The sequence below is a fragment of the Lytechinus pictus genome, chromosome 8 (genome assembly GCF_037042905.1).
Source record: "Lytechinus pictus isolate F3 Inbred chromosome 8, Lp3.0, whole genome shotgun sequence".
In the NCBI taxonomy this organism is placed as follows: domain Eukaryota; kingdom Metazoa; phylum Echinodermata; class Echinoidea; order Temnopleuroida; family Toxopneustidae; genus Lytechinus; species Lytechinus pictus.
This window is the reverse complement of record NC_087252.1, coordinates 7,335,759-7,355,048: the sequence shown is the minus strand read 5'-3', so window position 1 is coordinate 7,355,048 and position 19,290 is coordinate 7,335,759. Positions and strand designations below refer to the sequence as shown.

Here is a 19,290-nt window from a genome sequence, read left to right as displayed (position 1 = left end):
AGAAGTTTCAGATTCAAAATTGATTTACCTCAGAGATGTTTTATAAGTAGAACAAAGTTACTTCTGTGATATGAAAGTCTCTGTTCCACCCATATTATGATTACTAGCAATTAATTGCCTAGAATATGTGCCTTTATGGTTCTTAATAGTAATTCAGGATAATAACAGAATTCTAGTATACTGTAATGTAAATAGAGGAAAAAACCCACCCTATAAACCAAGGGCTAAATGCATAAAAGAGAGGTTTCATTTCACTCAACCTAAGACTATTATTAATATCTAGTGGATCTAAAAACTTAAGACTATTAATCTAGTGGATCTAAAAACTTTTAGACTATTATTAATATCTAGTGGATCTAAAATCATAAGACAAAATATTTAAACTAGTCTGCTCTTTAAAAATTTGTTGCGAGAGATCCCAAATTTTAGATGGTGTAAAAATATTGTGATTATGATAAATGAGTATTGAAAAGGATGTATTGGCTTTTATCCATTTAATACCATAACTAACGTAACTTGCATTACATTATTTAAACAAAATCAGAAAGCAATGGCATTTTTATTTTAGATTATAAGGTCTCTAATAATTTGAGAGACCTGAATTACACAAATATCATTTTTTACATGCACATTTTAATTCCTTAAGTAGGAATTTCAATGATTTGTTATCAGATATTGCAGGAAGTAATGAACAATTGCCATCTTTAAAGCCCGGCGCACACTGCGATTTGTTGCGATCCGAATTTCAAAGAAATTGTAATAACGTTGGATATGAACATTCCAGCCAATTAATATTAACGATCAGAGTTCAGATTAGTGGTAGGACTACGGAAAATCAAAAATTCAGCGTAGTTCCAGCCTCCCTGTAGGAATAAAAGCAAATCCAAATCGTAATGACGTCATCGTCGGCTACGACTTGAAGCCGATTTGGACTTAACTCCGACCACAGGGCTTGCCGCAAAGCAAAATTATGATTTTGTTACATTATGCCGTACTTCAAATGTAGGCCTAATAATTTTATTTCTTGAAACTTTCACATTTAATGCAAAATGTGAATTATTAAAAAATTGAGTCGCTTCGGATCGCACAGTGTGCGCTGGGTTTAAGGCAAGAATAATCACACAGGTCTTTTTAGTAAGTTGGATATACATATGACTTTGTTTTTCTATTTATTTTCTTGAAATAAAACCCCCTTTAGATGATGATCAAGTGCAGTATAACTGGCCGCCGCCTCCCCGGAATATGAATGACCCTCCTCCATTACCCCCTCCCCATTCACACCATCACAATCAACAACAGCCTCATCAGGCACAATCAAAAGGTGAGTTTATAAATAGTTAAATCTGAATGGTCCCATGCTGCTAACCCTTCCCCATTCACACCATCACAATCAACAACAGCCTCAGCAGGCACAATCAAAAGGTGAGTTTATAAATAGTTAAATCTGAATGGTCCCATGCTGCTAACCCTTCCCCATTCACACCATCACAATCAACAACAGCCTCAGCAGGCACAATCAAAACGTGAGTTTATCAATAAATACTGTCTGAATGGCCCTATGCTGCTAACCCTTCCCCATTCACACCATCATAACAGCCTCAGCAGGCACAATCAGAAGGTGAGTTTATGAATACTTACTATCTGAATGGTCCCATGCTGCTAACCCTTCCCCATCCACACCATCGCAATCAACAACGGCCTCAGCAATAGTTTTAGTCAGCATTACCCTTAGCCTCTACCGCATCCTCATTCACATCATCTTAAAAAGAGCTCTATCAGCCTCAATAATAGTTCCAGATCTTGATTCTTGCCTGTATTGTAGTGGTCATTGGTTATATAACTATTGTTGGTCTGGAGATGGTTTCATCAGTGTAACTGTTCCAGTATTGACTGATATATAGATAAATTTGCACCGCTTAGATTAAAGTTGATCTAATAACCCATTGGAAAATAGACCAGTTCGTAGTTACTTCTGGGACAATTTTGGTCAAATGACCTTTCATTTCTTTCATTAAGATAGGTAGATTTCAAAGCAAGATATTACGTATGCATGCCTTACATAGCGGGATGAAGAAAATGAATAGACCAGGTGACTAGAATAGCACATCAATGAACACTCTATGAAGTTATTTGTTGCATTTCTACTTTGAATGCATACTAGAGGATGTTGTACAATGTACTTGGCAAACTGTGAAATATACCAGTCATTCGTGGACGCATTTTTTTGTGGATGTGAATGAAAAACACAATTCAAAAGAATATATGAATAATCAAGACATTGAATTTGGTGCTTATCTCATTAAATTTTAAACCATTATGTCACTTTAGTACAAATGACCTTCCTCTGATCATGCGCAGAATCTTCTGATCATGCGCAGAGTGGAACTACGAACTGGCTTATAGCTGCTTATGCTGCCACAATTTCAGTGTCATCCGAAATTGATATTAATTGTTCATATTTTTTTATTTCAATTTTTTTTATCTTGAATTTGTAGTCTTGAGAGAAGCACCGGCAGGTTATGAACTTCCACCTTCATCACCTGTGACCCAGCAGCAGAATCCATTATTTCCAAAGGGTATAACCTACAATGCCAGTGCAGTATCTAGTGGTTCAGCCTCTCCCTCAATCGGTAGAACATCCCCACAGGTGAGTAGTGGAACAGTCCAAGTATTCCATTATTCCCATAGGCCCGTATTCTGAAGTCGGGTTTAACTTAGACCATGGTCTAACTCCGTGCTAAAATTATGGGAAGCCAAAAGTGTCAAAAATTTTTACAAAGTTGTTTGTGTTTTATGTTTACTGTGCTCTTTCCTGATTCATCGATGGTGAAGACAATCATCTTTTTATACTTCCTAGACAATTATGAATGATTTGAGAGCCAAATGAGCTGAAATAAGATATCTCTACTGCTAGTGATTTATGTCACAATTGGCTAATCATACTTTAAACCACAACTTTAAACCTGAGTTTAAGTTAAACCCGACTTAAAGAATACGGGCCATAGGGTGTAAGCTGTTGTGATTACGGTACTTACAAACACTGCAGCCTCTCCTTATTTTAAGAAAACATCCCCAAATGTGAGTAGAATATTCCAAGTATACAATTTTTTCTTATAGGGTATAAGCTGTAGTGCCTACCCTATTAACAAACTCAGCAGCTTCTCTCTAAAGCAAGAAAATACCCTCGCATGTGAGTGGAAAAGTCCAATCCATTCTATTATTTACAGAGTTAAAACCGGCATTGCCTGTGAAATAGCAAGTAATGCAGCCTATATCGCGATCAACAGATCATGTCCACAGGTCAGTAGAATTGTTGAGAGCAGTTCATTAACTCAAAAAAAGGGTATAACCTACAAAGTAGAACAGCCTTTCCCTCCATCAACAAAACATCCCCATAGATTAGTGGAATAGTCCACAGCATTTACTGAGATATTTATCATGGGTAGATGTAGGGACTGCTTCAGTCAGTTGAAATCATTGACAATATACTTACATATACTATACCAACCCTTATCCTGGCATTAAGCTGGTTTCAATGAATCAACCACACTAATGAGATTTAGCGAAATACCATTGAAGAATATCAGAGTTATGGATATTTAAAGATCTAATTTTGCAAGCAGCTGTTTTGATATAAATTCCATAAAGAGCCAACTTCTCTAAAAATTGAAAATTATTAATTACACATCCATTCAATATACATTGTATCAAAACATGGTGCATGGTTTATTGGATAAATGATTCTGGAAAGGTATGAATCAAATAATATTTTACACTATTTTTTTTATTTGTAATACTGCAACATATCTCAATGAGGTCTTTAATAGCATTAATCTAGTTTATATTTTTCTTGTACACTGTTTCGAATATTGATATTTTTTCACTAAAATGTCTCTATAAGTCTTGACCTGTACATTCCTACTTCAAAGAATTTTTTTTTTCTGCATGATCTAATTCTTTTATTTGTAAAGCCTTTGTATTCAACTACAAATAAATTATTGTTACATAGAAAATTATGTGTTGACATTTAATCTCGATCAGTCATATCTGCATGAATTATTGTTTCATGATACCATTATTTGATTTAATTATGACTAATTTTAACCTGTGAATATAAATTTGCTTTAATGAATATAATAGAGTACTCAATGTGGTATTTCAATGAATTGTATTTTCTTATTGCTACCCTGACTAACAACCTGAAAGTTTTGAATGCCAATTTTGGAGGCTGTTTCATTAAGCTGTTCATCAGCTTAGCACCACTTAACGGACGACTGTTGATCCTTTCTTATGCTATGATGAGATACCTGATGTTTTTTAATGTGTTACAATGGGAGTGCATTTCCTATAACCCTATTTATCAAATTTAAAATACTATTTAACTTTTCATTCAGATGCATGTCAATATTAAAAACTTTGTGCAAATTTTAATCTATTTCAGTTTTATAGTTGATTGGAGGAATCCAAACGATTAAACATGATTTTTGACCATGGGTCACCAGTCATCATGAATAGCTTTGTGAAACTCAACCTAGTGACCCGTTTCATAAAACTAACAGATGATCAGTTTCTATAACAAGTTCATGATCAGCCAATCAGATTGGAGGATTTCAGTAGCTTTTTAACTGTTATTGCAAATTTATTTTCATAACAAGTCTTTGTGAAATGGGCCCTATGTCTGAAAAAAAAGCATATGGTTTGAAAGAACAACAACTTGATTCATCTGGCCCCTTTGCAGAAAGACTTGCATTTGAACACAACTGAACAAATCTAGCACAAATTTCTAATATGCCCTTCTGTTTGCTTGAAATCAGATATGATTGCTTAAATTTCTATAATTTTTCACTATCATTACCCACTTTAAATGTTCATGTTGTTCATTTTCCAAATGTAATTCTGTTTTATGGTACGTGTATACAATGTTTAATGTTTGACATTAACCATAAAGCTCTTATCATTGACAGAGGTTTAGCTGTAGCCAGTTTTGATTTCTTAGATTTATCTTTTGGTAGCCAAAAATTAAAGAAATCATTTTCTGGACCCCCCCCAAAAATATTTAAATTCTATTTTGAATGTCTCTGCCCACTCACTATATATGTGGATGTAGGCGATTGCCAGATGAATTGCATTTCTTTATCATTCATCTGGTCATCCATCCCGTTTTTGTTCTTACGATGAATCATTTGAGGGATCAACTTCAAACTTGATCCAAGTCTGCATATTGGAGTTTTGAAGATTTTATTAGTTTTGGGGTATCAGAGTCAAATGACAAAGATCACAGAGGTCCTATACACTTAAATGTCTCATTCTTGCAATAAAGGAACATTCAACAACCTATCGCAAAATCAACTTGGCTCGTACATGTATATGCATACATGTATATTTGAGTAATGATGATCCAATTGGATTTGACAAAGAGCAGCGTGGACAAAATTTTTACATTTTTTGGCTACCCATGGTAAAGTCAAAGAGGTTTAAATCAAACCTCATGATCTAAAACCAGTTGGTCTACATGTAATTCCAAGATGGTCTAACAGCACCTTAGCTATATTACCCAATCGGTCTACTATCATTTGAACTGATTGCCTCCTGGGCCCTGTTGCATAAAAGTTACTATTATGGTAACTTTGCTATCCAATGGTAACTAGTCTACCATGGTAACTATCATCAACAGCCAATCAGAATCAAGGATTCCATGCAAGTTACCATTGATTGGCAAAGTTACCAGAATTTAATAGTACATGTAATTTTTATGCCATGGTGCCCTGGTCCAACCATCATGTGGTCTAATCATTACTTGGTCCAATAAGTCATGTTGTTCATACTATTCACTGAGGCTATTACCCTTTTTGGAGTGTATAATTTATACTATTAACCATGCATACTCCTCCTTTATATCATGCACGTTCCATTCAGATCTCTAATGCATCTTCCTGGCCCATTTCTATATCAAGTGGTAAGATATTCTTGTCCGTAAACCCCTGGTGATCCTCCTCTCCCAAAAACCCTCCCACAGAACTGCCAACTGAAACAAATTGTCATAAACGTGTATTTTATTCAATAATTTGCCTAGTAGAGCTCTAGATTGTGATATCATTAAAAAAAATGGATTTTGAATTTGTTATCATGGAGGAGCATTATGGACAACAAGCTCCACAGTCCAAATTAAGTAGAATTGGTTTAATCTGCCCGGTTCTTGGAGCCACATTGAACCAACTATTGATGTTTATTGTTGCGCTCCTCAGAGATACATGTATTTATAAAACAAGAATGAATAATGAAACCCCCCCCAAAAAAAAGTAACTAGGGCTTGATACCCAAAATTAAAACAATATATATATATATATATATTTTTGTTGTCCAAAGTGGTTAGGCATACTATCCAACAAACATGCGAAAGAAATTACTATTTTAATGTAAAATAAATTAAGATTTAATCTTGTAAATTGCTGATTTTAACATACATTCCATCTCTGAAATGTTCAAATCTCCTTTTTCAAAGTTCAAATTTTATTTTTATTTTTGATTATTTATTTATTTATATACTTATTTATTTATCTATTTATCAATTTATTCATTTATTTATTTGTTTGTTTGTTAGTTATTATGATGTTGGCAACTATATCTTAAAAAGATGACTTGAAAGTTGGCAGTTCTATTCCCATCCCTTATTATACCTCATCCTAATTTTTCTTTGTTTGCTCTCTTATTAAATATCAGCTTTTTTTGTAACAGACCCAACTGTTTGGGCAGTATTGGCCATATATTTGCCCTATTTATAAGAAAGCAAAAGAGCATAGAACGTTTCCTGGGTCTTTGTTTTCTGAATACAGTATGTAAATTTCTGGGTATTTTTTCGGGTTTCAATTGAACTCAAGCATACAATGATACATGCATGTATCACTTGATTTACAAAATATTTTAGTTTCGGGGGGTTGATTTTTTATTTCAACTAGGAGGGGATTTTTTTCTTCTAGGTCTTCTGTTTTTTTAATGTTGTTTATATCTCACTGCTATAAATACCCAGACAGACAGTTCATATTTAAATTGATTTTTGGGGGTTAAAGTACTTTGAAATTGACAAAACAAGTGTATGAAAAAAAAAATCAAATTTGCAAACAGGAGGTGGATTTTTCCTGCATGTAGGTCTTTTTCTATTTTTTTCTGTTGTTTATATCACACTGCTATAAATACCTAGGCAGACAGTACATATATATTATTTAGGTTGATTTTTTTGTTTAATTATAGAAATTGGCAAACAATTGTATGAAAAATAATACAATTTGCCAACATTTCTGAGGTTTTTGTATGCATGGATTATCTCTCAATTTGATTTTATTTTGGGCACTTCCTATCTAAAAAAAAAAGGATAAAAAATAAAGAATGCATGTAGGTGCTAGATTGTTATCTACCCCAGTATTCTAAAAATTGCAAGTACTTTGTGATAACTACCAAGAGTTGCGATTGATCCGATCAATCGCAACTATGGAAAGCCAGCAAAGTCAACATATGAAATGCATTTTTATTCCAAAAAAAATTCTAGATATGATGTATATTCATAAATTAATCAATTTCTTGACAATTTGGTGTGTTCTCCTTTGTTTACAAAAGACATTTTTTTCAAATTTCCTGTAGAAAAGAAATATGGCACTGATGGATTTCCATAGAGATACAATTGATTGGATCAATTGTAACTCTTTGTAAGATGGGGCCCAGATATATATAGACTATGTTAAAGAACAATTATTGGTTTTCATACCACTTTTTAGCATAAAACAAATTGGAAAATCTGGAGGTCTAAAGGCAGACCTCTACTAAATAGTTGACTTTCTCCTTCGGTATTTTGTTTGGTGTGAGACTAAAAGTTGTGCAGTTTATTCTTGTACATGTAACTGAACATGTCAAAAACCTGCCCCATTTTAAAGTTTAATAATAGGATGAAGTTTAGATGTAGCTGTGGTGCAAGACCTTGTTGCTTTAAATGTACTGTATAACCCCCACATTCCTACGTGTATGATCTTAATATGTGATCTTGTAAAATGTATTTCCCCTCATCCTCTTCAGTGTTTTCATGTTTTTTCCCCTCGTCCTTTTCTGTGTTTTCCTGAACTGTAATTACCTTTTAAAGGTCAAGTCCACCCGAAAAGAATGTTGATTTGAATAAAAATCAAACTAGCATAACGCTGAAAATTTCTTCAAAATCGGATGTAAGATAAGAAAGTTATGACATTTTGAAGTTTCGCTATTTTTCACAAAAAGTGATATGCACAATTCAGTGACATGCAACTGAGACACTCAATGATGTCCTTCACTCACTATTTCTTTTGTTTTTTATTGTTTGAATTATACAATATTTCATGTTTTACTTATTTGACAAGAAGGACTAACTTGGCTGAACCATATACTCATCAAACAATGCTCATTCCCCATGTTGAGGAGGAATTAATCGTTGTTTCACTTGACAAAGAATAGAAAATTAGAATATTTCATATTTCATATAATAAAATACAAAAGAATTAGTGAGTGGATGACGTCATCAGTCTCATTTGCATACCGACCAGGATGTGCATATAACTGTTGTGAAATTAAGCAATACATGTACTTTAAAATGCCATAACTTTCTTATTTTACATCTGATTTTGGTCAAATTTTCAGTGTTTTGCTTGTTGGATTTTTCTCTTTTCATTCAAATCAACTTTTTGTTGGGGTGGACTTGTCCTTTTATATCTTTGATTTGGAAATTTGGTTCTTCTTTGGTATTGCAGATATTTGCATGCATTACAGAAGGTTTGATTGTTAAGAGTCATGTCTGATTAATAACAAATCTTATGTCTATGGAATGCTGGTTGCAAGGAAACAAATGTGGCCAAATATTGATCAGGGCCCCTTCTTACAAAGAGTTACGATTGATCCAATCACTTGTAACTCTATGGAAATCCATCAGTGTCATAATTTCTTCTACAGGAAATTAGTAAAATGTTATTATTATTATTATTATTTATTCGGCATAATCAAATACATAAACAACATATACAAACAATAGGAATAGGAGAGTCACATGGATGCCGGGAAAGGAAAAAGATAAACTAAATAACTATAACCCGAAGGTCTTCCTTTCCAATCCATGTGACTTTACAAAGATAACATACATACATGTACTACAAAATAGTAAAATACAACTATATAGTTGTTGAAGATGACAACAAATTAAATTAGAATCAAATAAAGAATTAAAAAGAAGAAGTGTTAACCTGGGTAGAAGTAGAGCTCACGAGAAAAAAAAATTATTTCGAATAATAATTAAATGTGAGCACGTGCCCAGATTGACACAATCTGAATGAAGAGGGCGCTGTGCAATAAATGATTTAGCATGCATGTATACAAAATGATTGGCATATAAATTAAGTTTGATTAGACCCTATACATGTAGGCTGAAAAGCCAACATTATGATTGAGACAAGAGATTACTCCCCCCCCCCCCCGCAATATATGACCAAAAGCAAGTTTTACAAATTCATTGATGTAAACTGAGAATAATTATGATCAATGTAAGGAATTTTGAACAATTAATTCAGAAAAAAAAAACACGTCAGAGTCTCATGTACACTGTACAACATAAAGCTTACAAAAATCTGGAAAGCTGTCAGAGCTTAAATTTAAATTAGTTGAAGAATAAAATGAGTTTACATTCAAACGGTTTCCTTCGGTTTCCAAAATGTCCTTTGTAAACAAAGAAGAACACACCAGATTGTCAAGAAATCAATGAATTTATGGATATACATTCATATCTAGAAATTTTTTTGAACAAACATGCATTTTATATGTTGACTTTTATATGTTGACTTTGCTGGCCATCCATAGTTGCGATTGATCGGATCAATCGTAACTCTTTGTAAGACGGGGCCCAGGAGGTTGTTTCACAGAGAGTGAAGTGTGACTAAAATCATGCTTTAGTACCAACTCGTGCATTGTGTTCCGCATATAAATTTACTTATAAATGTAGCAGTACGTGTCCTCTAATAATCTAACCAATGCAAAGATGATTTACGGACCGCATTGATTTGCTAATTTATAAAGTGACTTTATGTCACTCTAACATACTTTTGGCGGTAACAGTACTGAAGACATTTGGCTACCCATAAACCCAGGTGGTATAAATTGCGCCAAGGGGTTTCAGTTCTTTTACCTTCGTGATTTATCTGCTCATTGTGCTGATGAAGAATTTTCCTTTCTTGTACATTAACATGTCGCCTGCAGTGCAATGAACTATTCATCATAAATTTTTGCTTCGTACATGTATTGTACTTTGTATTGAATGTAGTTCAACCTGACAACTTTAAAGACTTTCTAGTGGTTTAATGTGTTATACATGATGGCAGTAGGATGGCGGGTCGGGTGTCCGGATACTTTATATTTTTGAAGCCTTCTTTTTGTCTCTGGATTACACTAAAAATATGAATTCAATAGTTGTAATCATCTTCTATTTTGTTCTCTATAATATTTCCTAACATTTTGTACTAAAAATTGATGAAACTTCGCTATGTAAATTTTTCCAAATGACTTTCTAAAATTGATCGTCCGGACACACAACTGGGTATATCACTCTTGCAGTTCCAAAGATCCTGAAATAAAATGAATGCTGCTTTATCCAGATCAGTATCACAAATGGATCACAAATTGCCTTCCAAACATTATCATTTTCCGATAAAGCTCATACCGTAATCTCATATGATATGATTGATTCATGACAAACTTGATAAAATGTTCACGTTTTTTCGCTGGAAGGTACATGTAGCTCAAGCTAAAACCAGGGTAGTAATAACTGTGTGGCTTGGAATATATTTATATAACATTATTTCTAGATAGCTGGTGCTATATACATGCAAATTCCTATTGATATTAATGTTATCAAAAGGTACATGTACATTTGTGGGTTCGAATCCCAGCCATGGCGTAATTTCCTTCAGCAAGAAACTGATCCACAGTGTGCTGCACTCAACCCAGGTGAGGTAAATGGGTACCGGTAGGAAGTAATTCCTTAAAAAGCTGTGTGCGCTATGAACGCCTAGCTTAGCCGGGTAATAAAGGAGCGCCTTGAGCACCTAACAAGGTGGATATGTGCGCAATTTAAATACCCTATATTATTATAAGAGACTAGTCTACATCACAAGACTCCCACTGTGCTATTTACCTCAGTGGAGGATACATTGTAGGTTCTGAATTAAAAGCGATAGCTGCGTTCTCTTCCTCATTCAAGAGCCGTAAGGCCGATTTCCCTGAATGAGAGGACTTCATATAATGAGAAATCAAGAGCTTTGAATTACTGGGGAATACTAGGTTTAGAATTACCAAGAAAAGTAGGAGGGAGGTCGCCCCATTCCTGCATTGTATTTCTTTCCACTCCCATACCCATTGTGTGTGATATAGAGAAGAAATTTGAGCACATTTTCCGTTTCCGTCATTCAATATGAGGATACAAAGAAATATTATGACAGCGTGTGGGGGTGGATGAAACTGAAACAGAATGGCAGTTGTTATAGAATATTTTGTGTTGATTTATATTGCATGGATTCTTAATAGCATTTGTTTCCTTGTATTTTACCCCTTATTTTCTCATATCTACATTTAGGTACCCTGCATTATTTATTGGACCTAGTTTATTGTATCCACTCCTCAAATAAAAAAAGAAACCTTAAAGAGTTTGAAAGATGTGAATTGGATTATGAGTTGCATCGAATGATGTATTAAAATAGAGGTCAAGATTGTATAAACAAATTGCCAATATGCATATTTGAATAGTGATTTTTTTTTAATATATGTTGCCACTTGCCAATTTAGATACTGTACAAGCTTTTATTAGTGGAGTTGCACAAGGTGCACTGGAAGTGGAAAAATAATTGTACATGATTTTTCATTTTTTCAGGGAATATTTTACCACGTTCTGACTATTAAAAATCTGCAATATTGGATAAGCTCTAACTTTCAAGAGAATTGCAATTTTCCAGGGTGTTTAAATTTTTTTTTTACAGGGCTCTTTCGATCACTTCGGGGGCGAAATAGCCTGAGCCCCCTTGTGAATTTTTCCCTGATGTATTTGTTACAATGTATATCAATGTTTGATTGATGTTCCTATTGCATTCAATTTATCTTCTCTCTCTCTCGTTGCAGACTTCCCCTCCCGCGCCCCAGGCTGCTCAAGCCCCCGCCGTTCCTCCCCCTCCCCTTCCAGCCCAGCCCCATCCTCACCAGCCCGCCCCTCCCCCTCTCCCACAATCAAACACCCCCCGGTCCATGCCCCGACCCCCGCTACCGCCTGGAGTCGGGGCGGTCACCAGCGTAGGCAGTATGGAGGCCATAATCAGAACCCTGATACAAGAAGGTTTCCAGCGGGAGGAAGTCGTCAAGGCTCTGGATATCACCAAAAATAACGTGCCAATGGCAAGGAGGATACTTAAAGAAATTGCAGCAGCACAATAACAATCCAATATTTTTTAAGCAAATTACTTTATCGTTTCTGTACCAATGCCACTCCCCCCCCCCCCTCTGAAAGTAAAACAGTAATAGGAATGTGTTACAGATAATATGTATGAGTAATTTTAGTCAACTTGAAACTGTTCACGTTTCAAAAATTTTTAAAATCATATTCCAAAATAGAAACATGGGTGTGTTTAAATATGTATGAGTAGTTTTAGTCTTTGTTTCAAACTGTTCATGTTCCAAAATTCTTGTTAAAACCATCCTAACACAAAACTAAGTTTTGTTACGGATATGTTCTTTATGAGTACATGTACATGTCGTTATTCACTGTTCCAGCTGTTCATGTACCAGAACTTGAGAAAAGTCAGCAAATAAGCAATGGTTTATATTGGTTCCATGTTTCAAACAGGTCACTCTTCTTTGTTTCAAAGTAATAATGTACTAGAACGCTAACACTAATTAACCATACGGCTGCCCATTAGAGTATTGCCAATTTGTATAATGACTTTCAAAGTTCTCCAGTATATATGAATTATCAGATTTCCTCCATTTTATGGTATATATTTACTGCTATTGAGGGCAAATTGTCTATTTGTAGTCTTGCCTTTTCAATGCATTCACATTTATCCTTGGGCATATCATATGTAGTATTGTAGTTACTACCACTTCATACAAACCATGTAGCTTCTCTGTGTATCGGAACATTGCTGAATCTATTATTCTTTTGAACAAAGTATCATCTCAGAGTGTTTAATAGTGATTGAAAATACAACTTGTTTATCATACGGAAAACATAATTTACTGAGTCACATTTTTAACACTTTCAAAAGTTCATGATCAAAACTTTTCTTTCACTATGTATTTTTAAGAACTATTCATTCTTTCACTATTGAAATTTATGATATTCATAACCTTCTGAATAGTAAGATATATGAACTTTGGTCAATGCTTTAATGAAATCGCAATTAGTACATATTGCCACAAGCTAAAACTTGTGTCGAATAACACGAAGCTTTGCGATTAATTGCAAGACTGATTTTCTTTGTTTTTTAGATTGATTGAATTGCTGACTATGAACAGTCAATCATAAAAATTAAGTCCTACAACTAATTGATAATCTTTGTGTTATTGAGCACAGAAAATACAAAAAAGGCTCAAGAATTATGCCTGTACATATATATAAGCTATGTGCTCTGAAACAGTAATATGTTTATCATTTCAAGATTGATAAAAAGAAGTTGAGATTGATTGAATCAGTTGCAATTCTTTATAAGTCACGGACTGAGTAAAGGCTCCCAGGTTTTGGGACGCTTTCTTACAAACAGTTGTGATGTCATGAAATGCTTGGGGCTTGAGCAATTGTCAATGGAGTATATGTCTTCACATCCTCCTCTGATGAAGCATTCGTCTTATCAACCAGACTTTACTTTTTTGCTTGATCAAAAGTCGAGCCATTGCATAACATTCAGGAGCTGGACTCTTGATTCGACAAAAGCCAAAAATGATAAAAAAGCAATCTTCCAAAGTAATGGTCACTGAAGCATGTATTATACATATATAAATCATTATTTTACTTCCATTAATATATTTAATTTGACTCTTTTTATACAATTGCACAATGATGATTTGTTTTCTTTTGAAACTGAATTAATAGAATGATGTTACACTTCATTCTTAACAATATTTGTAAATTTGACAACTTAAAAAAAAATGTTTATGTTTACATTACTAAAAGAATTAAGCTTGAATTTCTTTCACATATTATGTAAATTCTACAGAAAATACTAAATCATTTTGAGTATTGAAATATGCCAAGATAAAATATAGTTCCTGATTGGCTCTGTAAAGAAAGTTGAATTGTTTTTAAAGCTTAGTATATGAGAATATACTTTTTATCAACTCAAACATGATAATCATTTTTTAAAGAATTAAACTTTGGCTGTACATTATTTTGATATCAAAGACAGAGAGAAAGTATATTATATATACATCATTTTAATTTTTAATTTGCATTTATAAATCATCATTCGGGAAAAGTTTTTGTTATAACTAGTTCCTTTTAAAATAGGATACATCTCTCACTTTTATTTGGCTGAAGTTTGTCTATATAGTATGAATATTATCCATGTACTGCGTGAAATATTGATTGAAGAAATAGGGACATTGCTTTTAATTACTGAATATTCCATTTATATTTGTATTTTATAAATTTTGATGCATTGTTTATCTACTGATATGATTGAGTATTCAATTTGATAGAATTGTATACAATAAGCTTAATGCCTTTTTAAAGATACCAAATATGTTTCTGATTGAAATTCAGTAATTAATATCACATCCTTAATATGCAGATTGGTACCTATTAAAAAAGAAAGAAAAAAGCTGTGGATTTGCCAGTCGAACCAAGGCTCTTAAGTAACTTTTTTTCTTGGTGGCCCTATCTCCCCACTAAAATCATCAATTTTATATTTTTGGTGGCCCGCAAAGCAAATTTGGTGGCCCTATAACAATTGAAAACATTACAATTTATCAAAACCTTAGTAGTTGGCCGGGCCACCAAGTGTGGGCTTTTACAGAATTTTGGTGGCCCAACTCTCATTTTTGGTTGCCCCGGGCCAATGCTAATGTCGAGCCCTGGTTGAACCTATGAAACCGAATCCAGATCGACCAAATTTCTTATGTTACTTCCAACAATATACCATCGGTCAGTTTGGAGCCAGTTTTGTTAGAGTGATTGTAGCATTAACAAAATTTTTTTTAAGTGTGGGCCCTTTTTCATAAAGACTTATAACTATTGTAACTACCATGGAAACGTTGATTGTGATTGGCTGCTGAGCCCTGTTACCATGTTAGTTGCCATGATGGCCGAGTTTCAGGGCCCTGTCTTACAGTTAATGATTGATCCAATCAATCGTAACTATGGAAATCCGTCAGCGTCGTAATATATTCTACAGGAAATTTGCGAAATGTCCTTTGTAAACACAGGCAAACACACCAAATTATCGAGAAAACAATGAATTTATGAATATACATTATATCTAGAAAACATTTTTAACTATCATGTATTTTAGATGTTGACCTTGCTGGCTTTCCATAATTGAGATTGATCGGATCGATTGCAACTCTTTGTAAGACGGGAGCCCAGGTGTTTTCTCTTAGTTTTTTTTCTTATGATTGAAAATAACGGATTTAGAGAACCTATTGAAACCCAGCTCTTCATTAGGCACTCAATTTGTAATTAACAGAAAAATATGAAAAGATTGTTAGGTCAGAATATGTTACTCTTAACAGTCAAAAGTATTATAACAGAAAACATTACATGCATACAAATTATTGGAACGGTATTAAGCATCTCTAATGGGCCATTCCTTGCGATCAATTGCAGTTTAAATCACAAAATAGATTGAAATGTGTGCATTTCATTGCAAATTTGCAACTGATTTATAGTTTTATTGACCTATCACTTGTAAATTTACATCTGGCATTGTGATTGATCGCAAATACTTTCTTGCAACTCCCCCTAAGGACTGAATATTAGGATTATTATTATTGCAGCTTCATTTATATAGATGAAGATATCCTTTAACCCAATGAATACTGGAATTGGTTGTCCTGTTAAAGTCTATAACCCTGTTCTCATTATCGCCCTAAAACTAGTTTAGTGGAAACTAGACTTAGTAGTTTAGTAGAAACTAGTTAATCGTGTAATGTGAACGGTCGAAGCAGTCTTGGAAGTGGTCTTCCAAACTGGCAGTTCGAAAAACCACCTCGCGATGTAGTTTTCAAGATCGCTTTGCCTCGTTAAATTGGTTTTAGCCGAGGTGAGGACACGCCCATTCTTCGGGATGCAATTTTCGCACATATTGAACGCGCTACTCCACACACTATGTGTAGAATGCCTCGCTGCGGTTTCAAATTTTGTGCGAAACATTTCACCCCCTCTGAGAGCGTTCCCATAGCAACAAGGCCACTTTACATGAATTGGTTTTGAAATCCACTTTCGGCTGATCAAATGGGAACGCGAGCAAAGCGATCTTCCAATTTGGTTTCCTGGACCGATTTCCAGTAACTAGTTTTTGAAAGTATAATGAGAACTGGTTTTATGAGAATCAGAGTGTTCAGCAGTTAAAGACAAACGTGAATGGTACATATTTGTAATTTTGTATGGTTATATTTCAAGCTGTCCATCATTTGATTCTTTTGGTTTATTGATTAGATATGATATTGGTAGCTAATTTAGGACATCATGATAATACCATATTTAATAATCTTTCCAAAATAATGTTTAACAATTTGATGATCACTCTACTCACATCAGAGAAAGTTGATGTTTCTTTGATCTATTCTTATATTGTGAAATATTCGTTTTTACCTTAATTTTTTAGACACAATACTGTACTTAAGGATTTGAGATATGCTGAATTGTAAGCTAGTTTGATCAGAGATTGTCTAACATTTTCATTGGTTAATATATATATACCTTGTATAGTGTCTATGGTATCTTTGAAATTTCATCAGTGGATGAAAAATAACATCATGTGATGAATGGTGGCTTTCAGCAATGCACTAAACATTGTGATACCGGTAGTCATATTTTTTTATTGACAAATGATGTTTAATAACATGCCTAGATAACACTCTGCCTAATATTTCTCATTGTTTTATATAAAAGGCTTGTTAGGAGAGAAAAAGAAAGGCTCAATATTTGCTCCGACATCTGGAAGAATTTGCTTATTATATTAATGCTTGTCAGAATTTGATTGACATGAAAGTACTCATATTTTTGTGGTTATGTATATGAAATTTAATGAAAGCGCACTTTTACCATAACCATCTTTCATTGAAATGCAAATACAAATGTGAAATTGTTATTTTTTTGTTTTTCATCACAATTATCCGATGATTTTTTTACATGATATACTGTATTATAAAAATAAAGAAATGTATTATATGCAAACATATAGTAAAGCTTAAGTAAAACAGGAAAATGTCTTGTATTTTTATGAAATGAATATATCAGATATGTAAAGTAAGATACGTTTATTGATTTCATCATTGCATTTGTATAATTGTAATCTTTTTCATTGAATTATATTAATCTAAGGTCGGTAGTATGTGGTATACTGTGTAAAATACATGTGACTATACATGTCAATGTGTTGTGTATAATTTCTTTAAAAAGCTTAAATCGAAAATGTACTAAAAACTTATTGTTTTAAGCCAGAAATAAAGTATATATATGAAATTTGGTGGCAAGAATGCATAAAAATAGTTTATTTTGTTTGTCATTGATATTGTATGAAATTATTTCTTACAATAAGTTTGGGGGAGAAGAGGGGAGAGAGAGGAGGGAGGGAGAGAGAGGAGGGGGAGAGGAAGGGGGTGTGGAGAGACGGAGAGGGGTGGAAGATGGAGAAAGAGTGACTATTAAAGCAGGGTAGGGGTGGAGAGAGATATGGGGGAGGGGTGGAACATAGAATATGAGTGAATGAGCCAGCATGGGGGGGGGGGGGGAGGGAGGGGTGGAGAGAAAGGATTGAAGATAGAGAAACATTGAATGAGCAACAAGCGGAAAGGGGGGATACAGATAGAATAAGTGAGTGGGGGAGGGAGGGGGCAAGATAAAGGGAGAGGATTGAAGATGGAGAAAGAGTGAATGAGAAACAAGCGGGGGGGGGGGGGGATACAGAAAGTAAAAGTGAGTGGGGGAGGGGGCAAGATAAAGGGAGAGGATTGAAGATAGAGAAATTGAATGAGCAACAAGCGGAGGGGGGGGGGGATATAGAAATAAATAAGTGAGCGGGGGAGGGGGCAAGAGGAAGGGAGAGGGTGGAAAGGTGACTAGTATATGAGCAAACAGGGGGGGGGGGTACAGAGTAGAAAGAAGTGCAAATTGAAATACATGTTGAATTTTATACTTGAAACTATGAATTTGGAGGAAATAACTCTGAAGTAAATTCCAATTAGAGCAGCAATCATGATTTACACAGAAATTTCACATCCTTTTCTCCAGAAAGATATGACTAGTTTCACTTTCCAATGCGTCACACTTCCCCAACATGGTTTCAATACATGTATCCAATATCTATTCAATGTAAGAACTATTCATTTGCAACAAATGCAATTATAGTTGGTGAAAGGGAAACTTTATGGAGCATTCATATAATTAGCATTCAAGCATTTTCTTTGTCTCAAGAGTGGCAATGGTATAATTATAATTACTTTCTCTATTGCATTGCACGCATTTATTTCTTGCAAATGATTTTGGACTGTCGGGAAACCTTTGCCAAAAGAGTTGCAAATAATCACAACTGCGATATGATTTTTGACCAATCAGAAGTGCATATTCAGGGACTTTGATCTATGGACTTGGGTTTGGATACAACTTTGTGTGTCACAGGCCCACAATTTTGCTTTCATCTAAAAAAAAAAAGAGAAATCTGAAGCCTGGTGCAGATCGGGTTACGATGAAACACAACACTGAAAATCATACGTAAGTCCTAAATGCAACCTCTTGATAAGTTGAAAATCAAGTTGCGATTGATTTTTTGAGTTGCGTTTGATTGCAACCCTTTCTCCAAAAGACTTTGGGACATTATTTCATATTTTCATCATTGACTCATCATAATAGGCATTTGTATAGTGCCATCTATCTAAGAACAATCTATTCCGAGGCGCATAGTTATTATTATTATTACCCCGGCCTTAGCTCGAGCTGCCTTATCCTTTGCCTACTCAACAAACAAGAATGATTTACTGTGCATGTATGGTGGTTCCACTTCCAACAAGCGAGGGCAATAAAATTGGCAACAT

The 19,290-nt window shown here is 34.3% G+C and overlaps 1 protein-coding gene across 1 annotated transcript in view; it reads left to right on the top strand.

Moving 5' to 3' along the window:
* LOC129266383 (uncharacterized) overlaps positions 1–17,726 on the top strand; it is a 38,640-nt gene extending 20,914 nt beyond the window's left edge. Inside the window, exons 6-8 of the mRNA XM_064103480.1 lie at positions 1,199–1,321; positions 2,496–2,647; positions 12,169–17,726. Of these exons, the coding sequence (XP_063959550.1) occupies positions 1,199–1,321; positions 2,496–2,647; positions 12,169–12,477 (584 nt within the window). The 3' untranslated portion in view covers positions 12,478–17,726. The remainder of the gene's footprint in view (positions 1–1,198; positions 1,322–2,495; positions 2,648–12,168) is intronic.
* Positions 17,727–19,290: the final 1,564 nt, after the last annotated feature.